The sequence below is a fragment of the Pipra filicauda genome, unplaced genomic scaffold (genome assembly GCF_003945595.2).
Source record: "Pipra filicauda isolate LSUMZ 115617 unplaced genomic scaffold, ASM394559v2 scaffold114_size2234877_pilon, whole genome shotgun sequence".
Taxonomy (NCBI): Eukaryota; Metazoa; Chordata; class Aves; order Passeriformes; family Pipridae; genus Pipra; species Pipra filicauda.
This window is the reverse complement of record NW_024103596.1, coordinates 1511194-1526918: the sequence shown is the minus strand read 5'-3', so window position 1 is coordinate 1526918 and position 15725 is coordinate 1511194. Positions and strand designations below refer to the sequence as shown.

The 15725-nt window shown below is 59.6% G+C and overlaps 1 protein-coding gene across 1 annotated transcript; it reads right to left on the bottom strand.

The window, feature by feature from the left end:
• Nucleotides 1–72: 72 nt before the first annotated feature.
• On the bottom strand, nucleotides 73–8209 carry KIAA1614 (KIAA1614 ortholog). Its single transcript, XM_039384163.1, has 9 exons — nucleotides 6980–8209; nucleotides 6368–6431; nucleotides 5075–5224; nucleotides 3173–4416; nucleotides 2960–3098; nucleotides 2048–2252; nucleotides 1458–1570; nucleotides 1119–1303; nucleotides 73–798 (listed from the first exon to the last, which is right to left on the bottom strand). The coding sequence occupies exons 1-9, from the start codon at nucleotides 7860–7862 to the stop codon at nucleotides 605–607; spliced, it is 3177 nt and encodes a 1058-aa protein (XP_039240097.1). The 5' UTR covers nucleotides 7863–8209; the 3' UTR covers nucleotides 73–604.
• Nucleotides 8210–15725: the final 7516 nt, after the last annotated feature.

Sequence of the window (15725 nt, the reverse complement as noted above, 5' to 3'; positions counted from 1 at the left end):
CCATGGCTGGAAAAAAGAACTCAAACTCTCCAAGACTGAGGTCCTCCCCACCCCCAGCAGCGCCATGGGAAAACAGGCACCCACCCCCGGCCCATGCCAGCAAGCAGAACCCCAGCCCCTCCATGCCAGCCGCAAGCCAAGGGCAGTATTTCATTATTCCAGAGATATATTTTTGGGTTTCAGTTTGAAATAATTTAAAAGAACCCCACCAGCCTGTGGGTGCAGGTTGGCAGCACTAGCAAGGAGCCCCCTGTCTCCTGGGGTCACAGAGATGGGGCATCCCCACACTGGTCACCTCAGTGCCCGGCAGGACAGACCTGCCTGGCTCTGTCAGGGCTGGGCTGTTCCCTGTCCCCACACTTGGGGCAGCTTCTGGAGACACTGGACACTGTCTGGGGGGGGTCCTTAATCCTGGTCTGTCTCCAGGGGGGGCTGGAAAAGCCGCCTGCCCCCACTGCAGTGGTGAGCCAAGTACTGCACCGGAGCAGGGCAGGTCCTGGTGCCATGAGGCAGCTTGGTCCACGCTGTGCCATCCTGCAGCATCCTGGGACATCGTTGGGATTTCATTCTCCTCACGCTGAGCTTTGCAGGAGCCGTGCCAGGGCTACCGTGGTGGCGGGCGGTGCCGGAGCACACGGAGGGACAGGGTGTCCGCCTGGAGCAGCAGCTCACGGATGCGGGGCAGCCCCAGCCCCGACACGGCCGCGCCGTTGACCTGCAGGATCTCGTCCCCCACGCCCAGGAGCCCCGCGTACAGCTTGGCCGTGCCGGCATCCGCCATCTCCTGCACGTACACGCCTGTGGAGAGGGATGGGGTGGGTGAGACCCCACCCTGCCCCTCGCAGCCTGGGTGCCCAGGGGCTGCACAGCAACTGACTCATGATAAACGGCCTTTGGGACAGGCTGCGTGTCCCAAGCCATGGACTGATGGACACGGGATTGTGCGTGGCTGAAGCCACGCGTGGCAGCATCCCCCCATCCACTGCCACCCCTCTGGGGCTCAGCGGGGATGAAGCAGTCCCCTCCACCCATCCCCAAGCTCGCTCCTGGGAGGGATGAGAGCCACCATGGAGGGACCGTGTGTGCAGTGCCAAAGCTTTGGGATGATCCCTCTGTACCTGTGTCGGGCCGGCCGTGCCCAGAGGTGACAGAGAACCCAAAGGCGCCGTTGGGGGGTCGCTGCAGCTCCAGCTGGCTGGTGCCATCAGGGAACACCTCCACCACGCGTCCCACCGCGCGCAGCCGGCCGGGTGCCCCAATGTCCTCCACGCTCAGCGAGCGCCGCGGCCCCGAGCCCCCCTTCCTGTGGGGAGAGGGGAGATGGGGTGAGTGGGGACACAGGAAGCTTCTGGGGACCAGAGGATGGGGCCCCCAGCTGCACTGAGCCACCACATGTGGCTCAGCACCCAGCAACAGCCTTCCTGGGCACAGTGGGGATGTGCTGGGCCCCATCCTACCTGTCGGCTGTGGTCTGGGGCAGGAGGTAGGCGCTGGCACGGGGTGCTTTGCCCAGGAGGGGATGCAGGCTCTGGATCGAGGAGGCTTTTTGGGGCTGGCAGAAGGGTGACACCTGGGGAAAAGCACCTGGCTGAGATGAGGACAGTCACACTCACTGTGCAGCACTGCAGCGCTTCACCCACCGATGTGCTGAAGGAGCAGGGGTCACTGGGGCATCCCACCCCCTGGGAGCACTCCCAACCCACCACTGAGGAGGGAGGAGCCAGTGTCCCCAGCCTGGGCCAGGATACCCGCCTAAGGAGCAGCATTTCCCAGGGAGGCACCTTCCTGCTCACCTGGCTGGGACACATGACCCACAACTGCAAAACAAATTACTCCCGACTCCCCACCCCAAAACACTCCCCTGCAGTTCCTCCTTCCCCATTCCACTCCCCCGTTGGCTCTCAGCTTTTCAAACCCAGCAGGTTTGAGGTGGCACATGCCCCCACACCCCACCAGGACCACCATGCCCAGGAATGCTCCACCCCAGCCTAGCGGGATGCCCGTCTCCCCACAGGCACACCCTGCGTGGGGTGATGTCCAAGCTCACCAGCTGCAGGGACTGCAGGGAGGGCGACTTCTTCATGCCAGGGCCCCCCGAGGGGGAGCTGCCGGGGGCTGGGAGCTGCTCCATGCTGTAGCAGCGGAAGCGGCCCAGGCGCTCCTTGGTGCTCTGGCTCAGGCTGCACAGGAGCTTCTTCAGCCCCGACGCTGAAGCGCTGCTGCCCTTGCGGCTCGCTGGCCGCCCCGGCTCCCTGGGTGGAGAGGGATGATGGTCACCCACCGTGTGTCTGTCTGGGGGGCAACAGGACTGGCAGCTGCCTCAAGGCTGGGGGCACATCCTGCACCAGCCTCTGCAGCCTTGAGAGCCAAAATTGAGGTGCACGGTGAGATCAGGGTGCAGCCGCCTCCCCACAGCAGTGACCCAGCATGCACAAGTTTGTCACCATCCGAAGCAATCCCTCCCTGTTTTCCCCATAATTTCAGGGGTTTAACATCTCTCAAACCTCCCCTGCTCTCTGGCCCAAGGGGTCACATCCTGCCAAGGGGCTCAAAGGACCCAGCACTGCCTCCAAACCCTCCTGCCAGGCTGAGACACACAGTGCCGGGCACAGGGCAGCAGGATCACTCTTGGGGAGCCCCAAGGCTGCTGATCTTCCCCAAAGGGGAGAACGTGACACTGAACAAAACACCTCCATCACATTTGCTGTAACACCCTTGGCAGAACCAGCTGTGGAGCAAAAATGCAGCTCCCCCAAACCCACACTAACACACTCCCAAACCCACACCCATACATGGGCGCACTGTCACCCTCATATTGTGGTTTCTGGGAGGTTTTGGGGACTGAAGGGTCGAGTCCCACTGGGAAGCCTCAGGGGGCTCAGCATAGTGGCATCCTGCAACGCCCAGGAGGGGTGCTTGGGGCTGCACGGTGCAGAACGCCATGGCCCCTCACACTCACCCATGTGCTGCGCTCCCAGCCGGGTGCTGCTGCTGCTGCTGCTGCTGCACTCCAGGTGTCCCAGCACCTTCCCCGGGGGGATGAGCAGCCTCCTGGGGCACGGGTGTGGCAGGGCCAGCGGTGGGGTGTGACACTGCCCCTGTAATCACAGCGAGACAGTCACATGCCGGCTTTGTTGGGGACCCCCCATCACCCCCTGCACGGGTCTCTTACCTCTGCCTGCCCCCGGGGCATCCTGCCCGTGGGTGTTGTTGCAGTTGTTGGTGGACAAGGCACGGAGGGGGCTCCCCGGGAGCCATCTGGGACTGCAGGGACTTCTCCGCCCCTCTGTGCCCCCAGGCTGGGGGGAGGCAGCGCTGCCAGCATTCCGCTCTGGGCCTTGGGATCCTTGGCTCGATGCACGGCGGCTGCCACTGGAGAAGAGGGCTTTCCTGCAAGGCACCTGGGAGCAGGCCTTCTTGATGGGGGGGGGAGCAGGGAGGTGGGTGCCTGGAATGGGGGTGCTGCTCCTCAGCTGAGAGGAAGGGTCCAGGCTCTCACTGGGCTGCTGTGGGGGATGAGTGGTGCTCCCCACCCCCTTGCTGCCCCCCAGATACCGATGTGGTTCCCCATCCTCCCGGCTGCTGGCTCTCCTCGGCGGCGGGGGGCAAACAGCCCCTGTTTGGTTTTTGGCACCACCTGAGATCCCCCCGTCCTCTGCGTGGGAGCCACCACTGGCCACACAGGTCCCCTTCCTGGCCCTCGTCTCCGGCGGTGGGGTGGCACGGGGGGCTCTGTGCCCACGAGTCCGGGGGTCCCGGTGCCCCCGCAGGTGGGGGCTGCGGGGTCCTGCCTCCTCACTGTCCGTCCGGCAGCCGTCGGAGGTGTCGGTGCTCTCCAGGGCCGAGTCCACCTCATCAATGTAGGTGACGTCCCCGATGTACGTCTCCTTGATCTTCTCAGTGTGGATGCGCTGCCGGGAGGGGAGGATCCACAGTGGGGACCCTCCGGGGCCCAGGGGCCTGATTTTGGGCTCTGTCTGGGCAGCGTTCGGCCCCCTGCTATCCCCCGGGATGCTTCTTTGTGCCGCAGGGCTGCTTTGGGCCGCATCGGCGGCAGCTTGTGCGTCCGTGCCCCGGCCGGGGGCAGCACCGAGGAAGGAGCCGCAGGCGCTGCACTTGCCCCCGGCCACGAGGTCGCCGCTCCGGGCTCTGGGCTGGCCAGCCCCGTCCCCCGGCTGCCTGCTGCCGGCTGGCTCCGGCGAGGAGAGCGCCGAGCCCAGCGCCCGCCGGTGCCGCAGCTGCAGCCGCTCCAGGTACCGCACCTCGGCGTCGCGGGCCGACTCGTCCTCGAAGCGGACGCGGGATGGGGACGGTCCCCGCGGCCGCCGCGGCCGCCCGCAGCTCGACTCCCCGCTGGACGAGTCGCTCAGGCTCCCGCCGTCCCGCGGGGCCACGCTCGGCCTCCCGCTGGGCTCCCTGCCGTGGGGACAGACAGACGGACACGGGAAAGCTGCAAGGCCTGCCCGGCTCCCTTGGGAAAGCAGGGCGGGAGGGGGAAAACCCAGCGCAGAGGATGGGGCAAGGAGGAAAGTTCACCCGATGCTCCCTGGCTGTGTACAGTCCTGCTCCCGCTCCAGCCTAAAGCTGGAATCTGGAGAGGCTGCGGCACTATCCCGCTGCCACAGCCCAGCCTCCATCACCCTTCCCCTGCCCCTAGGTGTGTGGTTAATCATTCCGGGAACACCACATTGCACATGACCCAGCACACACGGTGAGATGCCGCTTTGGTTCAGCCTCCAGCAGCGAGTCTGCCCCGGGAAAACACGTCCCATCAGCTGTGAGACGCCATCCTCCTGCCATTAATGCCTCCGTGTGACCATAAAACACCATTTAACTAAACACCCCCCAAATACTGTGCTACGAAGAGGTCAGGCAGGGGATGCTCCTGCATCCAGGGTCAGAGGCTGCACCGAGCACCCAGTGGGTCAGACCCCGGCTCCACACGCGTGCCTGCACATGTATGAGTGCACTCCACACAGGCAACTGCATCTCTGTATGTGTCCCAAACCCAGCTGCAGCCCTGGGAACACCGTAGAGGAGGCAGGGGAGGGGCAGGCAGGGTGGTGGCACTGACCTGGGGTGCGGGAGGGCGGTGGGGAGGAGGAGGATGTCGTGGCTGGCGCGCAGGGGGTTCGTCCGAGCCTTCATGCGGGCGCGCTGCAGCAGCTGCTTGGCCTGCTCGTGCCGCGGGCTCAGCTCGAGCTCCTGCCCAGGGACAAAGGCCCTGCGGCCCCGCAGCGGGGAGGGGGATTAGGAAAAAATAACAGGGATTAGACGTGGTTTAACAGTGACGACGAGGCTGCTCTGCCCAGGGAAAACGGGGCTCGGCCGCCATTCGTGGGCGGGCTGGCAGCCGCGCCGGGGGACGCCCTGGCGGGTGCCCTTTTCCCCCCCCAGTGACAGGTGATGCCCTGGGGGGAGGCTCAGCACCCACAGCTCGGGTATGGGCAGCACTTTATGCCATGGGCATCCCAGAGATGGACAGGGAAACTGAGGCAGACGCTGCTTCCCATCCCCACCACTGTAAATCCCACAGCGATGGGGAGGCAGGTAAGTTTGGGATGACCCCCTGACCCAGCTGCCTTCCCTTCCTTGCAGGGGGTCTTCCCCTGCACTCTCAGTGCTGCCAGCTGCAGGGTGGGGTCCTATCAGCTTTCCCTGCTCCAGCACTGCCTTCCCGGTTGGCCATGGCCCTAATCCTCCTGATTAAAATAATCAGCTCAGGCAGTTGCTTTGGGAAGCCTGGCCTTAACCTCTTCAGGGCAGGAGGGTGGGCGCACACTGGCCTGTCTGTGCAGCACCATGGGGGGTCCAGGCTGTCCCCAGGGTTTGGCTGCCCCTACTCACAGGAGGTGCAGCATCCCTGGCTCTGCCTTGCACCCCCCATCATTGATCCAGCCACCCAAGAGGAATAGAACCACCATCCTGGGGGCCTCTCCCCACTCACTCTCTTCCCCCGTGCAGCCCCCAGTCCCTCACGCCGCTGCCCAGCTCACCTGCCCATCCCACCTCCTTATTTTTAGTCCATACCTCAAAGGTTTATCATTAGTCCAACAAGATTACACATGCCTACCTGCCTCAATCTTCTTAAGCACCTGGAGCAAATTTCTGTCCCATCATCTTCCCCAGCTCCCTTCCCGCCCAGGGGTCCTGACTGGGGTCCCCTGTGCTCAGACACCTCATGGATACCCAGCTCCTGCCCCAGCTTGCACCGAAGCATCGCTGGAGCCCGGCCACGCTCCTCCACCAGCTGCCACGCTGGGGGGCTGCCCCACAGCCCTTCCCCAGAGCTGCTTCATGGGATGTATTTAAAACACAAGAGGGAAAGAGGGAAACCTCCATCTCTGCCATGCTGGGACTGACCTACCTGCAGCCCTCAGCATCCTGCAGTGAGACCCCCGAGTCCCAGTCGCCGTCACTCGCCGGCATCTCTGAAATGCAAGACAGAGAAAGGCATCAGCCTGGCTGGATGGCGGCCCCCACCCTGGCCCCCCTTGACAGCACCCCTCGCTTACCCCATCTCAACACCCTCTGCAGGGCTCTCCCAGATGCTTGGCTCTGGGAGACCCCAGAAGAACAGGATATGGGGTAACAGCACGTGGCATTGGGTGGGACTGTTGGGGGGGACCATGGGGTCATTGGGGCAGATGCTGTCAAAGGAGAAATTAATTCCCTTTTCTGGTGGCAGCTTCCAAAGGGACAGTAATGCCCACAGAGGGCTCCAAAAGGTGGGTTTCTTGCTCTTAGTAGTGAAATTCTTCACCAGAAAGGGACCGGCAGCACCCAGAACATCTTATTGGTATCCCCTACATCCCAAGAAAGGGGATGGGGCAGCCCCAGGATGTGAAGGAACAAAGAGTTGCACCCACACCATGGGAGGCTGGAGGATGCCAGTGAGGACCCCACTTTGCCCCAAAGCCTTTCCCTCCCACACCCCCCAGCTCTCCTGAAACAGCTGCCACCTTCCCAAAATACACACCCGGAGCAGCAAGGCCCAGCACCTCCTGCAGCAGCCGCCGGTTCCTCTCCACCCGCTCGGACAACGAGAGCCTCTCCCAGCCCTCTGCTGCAGGGGGGGACACAGAGGGACCCCCCCGGTCCCACGGCGCAGTTCGTGCCTCTTCATCCCGGGAGTGTCTCTCACGGAGGGAGGCAGAGCGCCGAGACCTGCTGCCCTTGTCCTGCAGGAGCTCGGTGCCTCCCAGCACATCCGCCCTGTGTGCCGGCACCCGCCAGAGCCCCGGGGTGCCAGGGCGGGGTGCCGGGGCTGGGGGGCTGCCATCCACAGGCTCCCCACCATCCAGCAGCCCATCCGTCAGGTAGGTTCGGAGCTGAGCCTGTGGCTCCACCGCTGCCACATCCACCCCCGGCTTCCCCCGCCGGGGCCGGGGTTTCTTGGGCGAGGAGCGCTCGGGGGTGGCTGCGGGGGTCCCCGGCCGGCCTCCCCCCCGCTTTTCCTTCAGTGCCTTCACCTTGCTTTCCAGGACGGTGTGGGAGCCATGGGCGGCCTCGGGGCGCTCCAGCGGGGTCCGGCTGCCACTCTGGCTGTGCTGCCTGGGGGGCCGCGGCACATGCCGTGCCTCAGCGGGAGAGCTCCCCTCCATGAGTCCTGCAGAGAGAAAAGCCAGGGGAGGGTGGGTGGGTGACCCCCACACCGCCCTTGCCCTCCAGAGCACCCCACCTGTGCCTCCACAAAGGGCATCACCCACCTGCCCTAGGCTCTGCAGAGATGGGGATACCTGTGATGGGGGGAAAATGCCTGCAATGGCACCAGAGTGTGCTCGGGGAGGAGGGGGATAGGGAGGTGGCACAGCACGAGGCCGCCCAGCCACCCACCCGGAACACTGACACCGTGCCGGCATCGCTGGGGAGCGGGGGGAACGGGGGAGCAGCGGCGGAGCAATGGGGAGCGGTGGTTCCCCGAAGCAGGTGGCCAAAGGCTGAGCTGCAGTCCGGGTGCCCGCCCACGCTGCTTCAGGCGCCCTGGGGCACCCAGCAAAATGCCCCGGAGGGAACCGGTACTTCCTGAGACAAACAGGGGCCCCAAAACTCCCCAGAACAGAAATCCCTCCCGGCTACAACTCGCCGAAGGTGCCGCCAGACAGACGCCACCCTCTGCTCCGCCCCGGCCCCCGAGGTCACACGTGGCACTGGTCCTGCGCCGGCCTCGTGGTCCCGGTGGCACCCAGGTGCCAATGCCCTCCTGCGCCCCGCTGGGAGCATCCTGTCCTCACTGGAACCCCTGGAGGAGCCTCCCCCGCGGCCAGGACTAAAGGAGCATCCCCATGACACCCCCCGGGCCCCATCGCCCCCCGGCTCCCCGCAGCCCTGCGCAGAGTGGGACGGGGTCGCGGGCGGGAGGCGAGGGCTGTTCCTTACCCCCGGAGCAGCATCGGGAGTGGGCTGGGAAGAGGGAGAAGAAAGCGGAAGAAGGGAAGGAAGCAGGGGAGGGAAAAAAAAGAAATTAAAAAAAAAAAAACTAAGGACAAACCAGCAAATCCCGGCCCCTCCAGCCGAGCCCGAGCTCAGCCGCTTGGCTGGGCTGTGGGGCCGTGGCTGGCCCTGCCTCCCGCCCCGGCCGCCTCCTCCTCCTCCTCCTCTGCGGGACATGGGGGGAGAGGAGCCGGGGCACTCGGCCAAACCCGGCCCGTCCCCGCTCCGGCGGCCGGGTGGCCCCGAAGGGCGATGCCACTGCGGCCACGCGACACGTCAGGGACAGAAGGGGCGACCCAACACCCCGCGTTGCCACCGAGGGGACCCCACAGGAGAGGAATCCAACACCCCGGGACGGAGGGATCCCAGCTGCCTTGGCCCGCTCTCAGGAATGTCCTTTGTCTGGGCTGCGGGCTGAGGAGGCGGCGGGAGCAAACCCAGCCCACCTCCCCGGGCGCTGGGTGCCAAGGGGTCTGTCTGTCCCGCACTGGTGGCTGGGGCTTCCAGAGGCTCCAAAAAGAGGGGGAGGGTGGTCCCGCGGGGTGGGGGTGTTTTCTTCAACAACCCTCTCCAACAGCAAAGCCTGCCGGCTGCCGGCACCCTCCTGTGAGCATCACACGTTTGCAGCTGTGCTAAACATTCCTGCTTTCCTGGAGGCCAAATCCTGCCTGGCCCCAGGGCGAGGCAGGGCCAGCCGAGCCTCTCCAGGCGGGAGCATGGTGGGAGCCGAGCTCGGTGCATCCACATATCATCACCCCTAGATCCAGCATGTGACACACACCCGCTCCCCACGTCCCAAACCCCCCCATGCCCCCTCCGAGACCCTGCCAGTCGAGACGAGGGTCCCGGGTGGGCAGTGCTTACCTGGAGGTGCCAGACCTGCCGTCCCTGGAGGGCAGGAGGGGCGCTGTGGGGGCCATGGGCATCCCGGCCCCGCTCCGGCTGCTGCTTTAAGCTGTGGCTTCTGATATTCGTGATTGGTTTCATAATCCCGATCAAAAGGAAATCACCAGGATTATGAAATTGTTTTAATCCTCCTGGCTCTGGCCGCGCCGGCCCCTGCCAGCACGAGCAGCAAGAAATCACTCTTATCTTCTTAAAACGTCCCCAGCCACCCCTGTGGCCCTGTAGCCCTCCATCGTGGCCAAACGTGAGAGCAAGGGCTTCCTTTCCCTGTGGGGGTGACAGCCAGGATGACTCCTTGCTCCACGGGGGACAGACCAAGCGTCTTCCCTCGGCTGCTCCCAGGCAGGAGGGGCCGTCTGACAGTTTTATGTGGAAGAGCCCAAGGCACAGAGACCGTCCTCACCCTGCACCCCAGCGCTGGGGTCCAACCTCCCCTGTGATGCCAGGACCCATCCTTACCTCCACGCCATTCCAGAAAGGGATCTTGGCTCTTCTGCCCGGGCTGAGGAGGTGAAACACATCCGGGAGTTGTCCCCATCCAGCTGGGGACAAACCAACCTCCCGCTGAGGTGCCAAAGCAAGAGCAGGCGAACTCCTGCCACCAGCCAGGCTCTTGCCACCAGCCAGGCAGTGCCAGGAGGGAGCTGCAGCCGGGATTAAATCTCTGGGAAGCGGCCGGCGAGAGCAGCAACAGGCTTAGAGTGATTTCAAGGCACTGGGCTCTCTTCTGGAGGAAGATTGATTGCAAGAGACGATGAAGAGATTTAAGGAGCAAAATGAAGAGCAGAGACCCCAGACAACCCAGGGCTGAGCTGCTCAGCCTCTGGTCACCCACTGTGCTGGCAGGAAAACATCTTGGGTTGGAGACAAGCTGGAGAGAGACAAGCAAAGGCTTCCAGAAGGACCAGGAGCCTTTGTCTGGTGCAGCAAAGTCTGGGCAGGAGGTTTTCTCCAGCATCAGCCCCTGGCGCGTTGCAATTGAGCCCTGGGCACCTTCCTGTGAGCCCCTCCTGCCCACCTCCAACCCCTCCTCAGACATCTCTCTCCTCCAAGCACCTCCACCTCCTCCCAGGACATGGATGTTCCCCACTTCCCGCCACCAGTAACATCCCACAGCTCCCAAAGGCACAAGAGCAGCGTTGCCACGGAGCAGTGGGAGCCAATGCTCCATGGGTGGATGCAGCACAGGGGTGGGAAGACACACACACAGACCAGGGACAAAAGAGCCATCAGATCATTGGAAAACAAAGAGCTTGTAATAATGAAAAAAGGACAGATTTCGTAACCAATCACTTTTTCCTTTGAAAAAACACAATCACAGTAACTTTGCTTTATACAACCACCTAGAAACTATGAAACAGTATCACATTGTGCAGTATTTTTTTTTTTTAAACCTACTTATCAAGAAGGGAATTCCACACTTCAAAAATTATATCCATTTGGGGGAGGAAGGAGGAGACAGCTAATAGCGCAGTCACAGATACATCATGAGTCCAAGCAAGCGGCAATTCTTTGTCCTCACCTTTTCCACTGAGCCAAAAAAGAAGAGTGGAGAAGGGGATAGCAAAAGAGAAAGGAGGAGGGAAGAAAGAAAGCACCCACAGAGGACTAATCACACTCCATAATTACTTTTGACATCTACAGGGCTTCATAGAAAGATCATTTAGACCAACACAGCGGGGAGGGGGAGGGGAAGGCGGCAGTGGGACCCAGGGGGAACTGTGGCATTCCACCCTGGGCCCCTTCCAAACGCCGATCCTTCGCCAGGAGGACCTACGGGATGGAGAGGTCATCACAAGTTCTACCAGGATGCCGAATTTCTCCTCTGGAGTGAAGAGTTTGCAATTTGGTTTCTAGAGCTCGAGGGAGCGTCAGGCAGGGTCGGTGCCTCTTGCCCACCGTGGCACAGCTGTGCCAGGGCCACAGCGGGCTCCGACTCCCACCAGGAACAGGACTGGGGCATCAGCATCTGGGTACACTCCATGTTGCTGTCCCTTTCCTCCCCTTTCCCTGCAGCCTGGATGCTGCAGCAGGGACCAAAGAACCTCAGGGATGCTGACACACCCGTTTAACCCTGTGGTGGCAGGTGACAGCTCACCCCAGGGCACGGAATTTGGGATGGTGTCATGTAAAGGAGGCAAGGGTTGATGAGGTGACAGCCACTGAGCCCAGCCGTGACTGCTGCAGAGGTACCGTAGGGATTTTCCACTCTTCCCCCAGGAGCCCCAGCCCCTCTTTTCCAAGGAGACAAAACAATCCAATCGCCTTCTGGAATAAAAATATAAATTAAAAAAAAAAATGCTTAAGGCAGAAGATCATCTTCCCCCTGCGAGTGCAAAGCAGAAGGGTGGAGGAGAGGAGGGAGGGCACGGAGCCAGGATGTGGTGTGTGAGCAAAGTGGCTTTTGTGTTCCCAACTGGAGCCAAGCCGTGTCCCAGTCCCAGGACACATCCCAGCGTGATGGCCCAACACTGGGGACACAACCCCCAAAGCCTGGAGCACACACCACGTCCCAGCGAGCGATGCACGGCAGCATCCCTGCAGGACAAGGCCAAATCCACTCGTGGTGCAAAACACAGGCCAAGTTCAAAGGCTTCACACCGTCTCCTTTGTCAATGGAAGGTAAAATACCCAGGGATTGTTACCTCCTGAACCAGGAACATGCTTTCCCTCCCTGTCTGCCACACTGCAGCAGTGGCTGAGTGCTGGCATGGAGGCAGAACAAGCAGCACGAGAAGTTTTTAGGGAAGTGGGAGCAGCAGCATCCAACTCTGCTGAGATTTCCACAAGAGATCTCCCCCAGTCCAAGATGTTCATGATAAAGGCTGCAGCCCTTCATCCCCTTTCATTGGACAAACAGCAAAGACACCAACAGAATGATGAAGGCTTGGAAAGGCATCGGATGAGCACCAGCTGACTTTGGGAACACACCTGGATGTGAGAGGTAGGAGCTTATCGGGTACACAGAGGCTGCAGCCGTGAGCACTGCAAATGCATTTCTTTTAAAATGTGGTGGGACAGCATCAGTTCCTGCTGATGGAACAGCTCCTGCTCCTGCTTGCTGAGTCTGCAGATCCCAAACCTGCCCCACTGTCCCCTCAGGAGCGCACCCATGGCCCATGGCACCACCCTGTCCAAGCCCAGGGAGACCATCCCAAAGCCATGCAGGGAACCCCGGCCAGCAAATAAACTGGATGCTGCAACACCTAACCCCCTGCAATTCAAAAATCCCTGGAGGAGCAGCAGGATGGAAAGTGACAGGGAATCAGCATGGAGAAGCAAGTTCAAAGGGCATCTCCTCCCCTCAGACTGGACCATCCTAAAGGTTTCACCAGACCAAAGCAGCTCCACACCACCACAGCCTCTGAAAGCCACTGAATTGTGAGGTGAAGCAGAACCCAACGCAAAAAAGCCACAGCACAGACCTGCCTCAGCTTCCACTTCCCATCCAGCTGTATCCCAACAACTGAAGTGCTGGATAAAACTCCCCCAGATCCTTTTAACTCTGCTCTCCCTCCTTCTGGACTGCCACCCTGCTGCTCTCCCTCCAAGCACCCATTAGCAAAGCCTGGCTTAGGAAACGAAGCCACCCCGGGAATGGCCCCTCTCCCCTCATTCCTGCTGCTCTCCCAAGGAGCAACGGGGCTATTTTCTCTCACCATCTGCTTTGCTTCATTAGGTCTCCCTTTATTGGCCAGATGTTCTTGTAGACTCGGAGCCATCCCGGCTTTAGTGCTCGCTCTCAGGAGGAATCTGCACGCCTGACTTCTCGGAAATCTCTGGGAGGGAGGGAACAGGCAGACAGAGGGCTGGGAGCTAGGAGCCTTTAAAAGCCACACTTCTGGGAATTCAGGCTGCTTTCCCCCCGAGACAGCATCTTCACTGCCAAAAGGGATGATGTTTTATTTTAGGAGATCATGTTTTCTAGCTGCAGCACACCACCTCCCTTTTTTATTTTTCCTTACTTCTCATGCCAGCAAAGACAGAGAAAAAGGGAAGGGAAAGAGCAGAGCAGATGGACAGGCTGAATTCTCGTTCCCTGTAAAGATCTGGGTAAAGTACAGAGTAAGAATTTAATCACTTGCACCCTGACCCTGCCCACCAGGTTGGGAAGCGGAAGGTCGGACGGAGCAGCAGCAGGACAGACAGATGGACACAGGCCACCCTGCCATGCCCTGCTCTCCCCAGCCCAGCTGAGGAAGGCAGAGTGCTCCCAGGGGACTGGCATCACTTCCAAATCACAGAACCATGAAATGGTTTGGGTTGGAAGGGCCTTTAAAGACCACATAAGCTCCAACCCCCTGCCTTGGCCAGGGACACCTTCCACTAGACCAAATTGCTCACAGTGTCTCTCTGTATTTTTAACTCCCCTCTGAAAGGACAAGTTACTAGTAAAGCTCCATTTCTTTGTACAAAAACCCACTCGCTTAAGTAACACCAGTGGTGTTACTTGATTTTAATTAATCCAAATAATTTTGGATTGCCCCCCTCCTGGTGCAGCTGCCCTCCCCTAATGCCCCCATACCCATGGCAGGTATGGCTGCACTCCCCCACCGCTGGAAACACCTACGTGAGGTTTGGACACAGCACCAACTGCTGAAACGTAAATTAGGAACCCCCAATAATTTAAGGGGCTTTATATCTCAGACTCCACTTCAATACAAACAGGAATGCTCTGTTTCAGTACAATCAACAGACCTAAGGGAGTTAGTTAAATACAGGAAAACAGGCTCCTGGGCACTGAGAGCAGGGGGGACAGCACGACCCCTACTCGTCCAGCTGTCCTCCTACCAGAGCAGCCTGACACAGGGGGAGACGAGAGCACCACAACTGAGTTTTAATCTATTTCCAATTAAATGGAGAGAACCAAGTTTCCCTCTTCAGTTCCTCTGGGCAAGAGGCACAGCAGGCAAACGGAGGAAACGCAACGCACCGGCCGTGGGAGAAGCCACGCTAACAGCTAATTAAAAAAGCCAACCACCAAACAGCAACTGAACAGAGATTCCTGCAATTCCATCACCCAAACCAGAGGCAGGTCACCAGACAGGCATCAACACAAGGATCCTACTCCAGGAGTTTCACTCCTCCCTTGCAGACCCACAGAGATCATGGTATGCCAGGGGAAGGACAGCAGGACTCTGCGGGCCTCCGTGTTTCCCATTCTACAGAAGGAGAGACCAATGAGACCATCAAATTCCCATCACTCTTCCAACATAATTTGCTCAGCAATACAGCTGTCCTTCACCCAAGTCTGCTCAACAGTATCCCCCTTTCCAGCTGGAATAACAAGATGAGGCAAGGAGTAGGAGCAACAGCCGAGCCGCAGGGGCAGCTCACTGGGATAGCAAACAGCAGCTTTTTGCCAAACCAGAAGCCACAGGAAGAGCCTTTTTCAATCTCACCTTCCCTATCAGGTGGGCAACACCACAGTCCTTTCCATGCTCCCTGAAACACTCCACCACTCCCAAATCCCAGCCTGCTGAACCTCCTCCCCCCTGTCCCACACCTCCTCACCTTGTCCCCTTTGCTGTGCTGAGCTGCTGCAGAACACCCAAAAAGCTCTCTGCTCAGACTGGGATGCCCTCATGCCATCTAAGGATCGCTAAGGCTTTGAAAAGTGCTTTTTGATCCGGAGGATGAAGTTTTGAAGCCTTTTTTTGCCCAGCGTTTTGCGCTGTTGGTGGGAACCAACTCTCCTTTCCTTAGGACCACCTTAAGATCATCTGCACTACTGTCACACAGCTGCATGGAAAAGTTGGCCTTGAACTGGCACAAGAGACATGCCCAGATGCAGTAGCAGCAACTAAAAAAAAAAAAAATATCAGAAGGAGAAACTTTGGTTTAAAATAAAATTGAAAAGAAAGAAAGAGAGAGAAGGTACACACAGGTGCAAGTTGTCTCACGAGAGGGGTATTTGGAGGGCATCACCCCACGACCCTGGAGATGGAGATCTACATTCCCCACTTTGTTTTACCGTTACAACCTTCATTGCACAGGACTCAAAGTCACTCTCATACGGTTGTTAAGTTTCATAAATAATGCGAAAACTATACGCAACAGATACATCGTATTTCCAAAAAAATTATAAGAAAAGTTACATCAAATTAAAAAGTAGCTTCATGAATGAAGATACTGCTCTAAGTGCACTTTCCCTGCAAGTGCAGCCAGTGCCTCAGCGCTGGATATGAAGGAAAAAAATCCAGAAAAAAAAAAAAAAAAAAACAACAAAAAAATCAGATTTAAAAACTTAAGTCCGGTTTCAACCAGTCAAAACCGGGCCAAGCAGAAACCAAGTGTGCTCTCGGCACTGTCCCATGAGGGAGTCCCTATGATGCTTCGTTATCCAGATAAGGTTTGTATGTCCTTGTTGAGACTGTAAACAATCC

Coding starts and splice junctions, on each gene's coding strand:
- KIAA1614 (XM_039384163.1), bottom strand. CDS start 7,862: ATGCCGGCACGGTGTCAGTGTTCCGGGTGGGTGGCTGGGCGGCCTCGT. Junction 1,571..2,047: donor CCCTGCAGTCCCTGCAGCTG/GTGAGCTTGGAC, acceptor GCTTTTCCCCAG/GTGTCACCCTTCTGCCAGCC. Junction 799..1,118: donor GCACGGCCGGCCCGACACAG/GTACAGAGGGAT, acceptor CCCTCTCCACAG/GCGTGTACGTGCAGGAGATG.